The sequence below is a fragment of the Octopus bimaculoides genome, chromosome 23 (genome assembly GCF_001194135.2).
Source record: "Octopus bimaculoides isolate UCB-OBI-ISO-001 chromosome 23, ASM119413v2, whole genome shotgun sequence".
NCBI lineage: Eukaryota > Metazoa > Mollusca > Cephalopoda > Octopoda > Octopodidae > Octopus > Octopus bimaculoides.
The window spans coordinates 24,404,115-24,405,503 of NC_069003.1; the positions used below are offsets into that span (position 1 = coordinate 24,404,115).

Below are 1,389 nucleotides of genomic sequence, written 5' to 3' on the forward strand. Positions count from 1 at the left end.
ATATATCTATATCTGGTCTTCGAAACGTCTAGATAGAATAGAGACAGCTGATGAAGGGATATTCCAAGGGGCTTTCCGTTTTCCTATGTGTTCGTTCCGTTGTCTGTAGTTTATTGTTCTAACGTCCTGTACCCTGATATGCATGTATATACACATGTAGATGTAAGTATGTACATATATGTGTGTATACATGTATATATATTCTTTGTATTATATATATATATACATACATATATATATATATACATATGTGTGTGTGTGCGCGCGCGCAGATTAGTAAATACTTACCGTTAGTTTAATCTTTGTTCCCTTCGCAACTTCGATCGTCCACAAACAGTTTGTGTTATTCTGGTATAGGCCGCTTGGAAATTTCAAGTTCCCCGTGTTCTGCTTCAGAAGATGTCTACAGCGAGAAGCTGCAAAACAAACAAACAACAACAATGATAAAGGTACCGAAGGGGGTCTCAGCATGTACACTTGTGTCTATACATATATACTATACGCAAATTGGTTTACACCGCTAAACTTAGAGGGTATCTAAGCAATGCACTTGTGGATAATTGATGCGCTCGTGGATTGTTGGATGTGGTGCTGATGAAAGAGCAATAATTCTTGAAATTTGTATATACACCTATTACCTAGTTTTCTCTCTTCGATCGCATTGTTTACAAAGACGTATTCGTTTACGAAACGTCGTAACTTGCAGCGCTGGCTCTAAATTCTATAGGAAATTTGTAGAGAAAAACTTAAGTGTGTAAATATATATATATGTGTGTGCGTGTTTACGAGTGCGTGCGAGCACGTGCGCATTTTTGTCTCTGTGTATGTACATACATATATATATATATGGCTTACAATTTCGATATGCATTATGTGCGTGTGTGTAAATATGTATGTGTGTATGTATAGATAGATAGATAGATAGATAGATAGATAGATAGATAGATAGATAGATAGATAGAGTAAAGTTGCCCCCTTCTGAGGATATATTACGAAATATAACAGTTACAACATTCATATAACAAGTTATAACAAAAGCTAGAAATAGTTCCCTTATTTACTTACGGCAGTTTAATTCGTCAGAGTAATCACTGCAATCAGCTTGGCCATCACAGATCGTTCGATTGTGAAGACACTCTCCATTATTACACCGGAAATAGCCTGAAGTAAAGAGACGCGTATAGCATTAAAACAATTCGTTGAAATATGCATATGTATCAGCTTATGTAAGTGTGCATATATATAATATTCCCTTGTGTATAAATTGTACCTCACTTTCACATAAAATCAAGTATAAAATAGTGCGACACATACAAGAATAGATACGATAAGATACATACATACATACATACATATATACATGCATATATATATATATATATATATATA

General features: G+C 34.5%; 1 protein-coding gene across 2 annotated transcripts in view; it reads right to left on the reverse strand.

Annotated features, from left to right (window-relative positions):
• Positions 1 to 266: 266 nt before the first annotated feature.
• Positions 267 to 1,389, reverse strand: part of LOC128250608 (sortilin-related receptor-like) — a 28,174-nt gene continuing 27,051 nt past the window's right edge. For both annotated transcript variants that reach the window (XM_052976006.1, XM_052976007.1), the window contains exons 6-7: positions 1,066 to 1,161; positions 267 to 416 (exon numbers count right to left, since the gene is read on the reverse strand). In XM_052976006.1, coding sequence (XP_052831966.1) covers positions 274 to 416; positions 1,066 to 1,161 — 239 coding nt within the window. In that variant the 3' untranslated portion in view covers positions 267 to 273. The remainder of the gene's footprint in view (positions 417 to 1,065; positions 1,162 to 1,389) is intronic.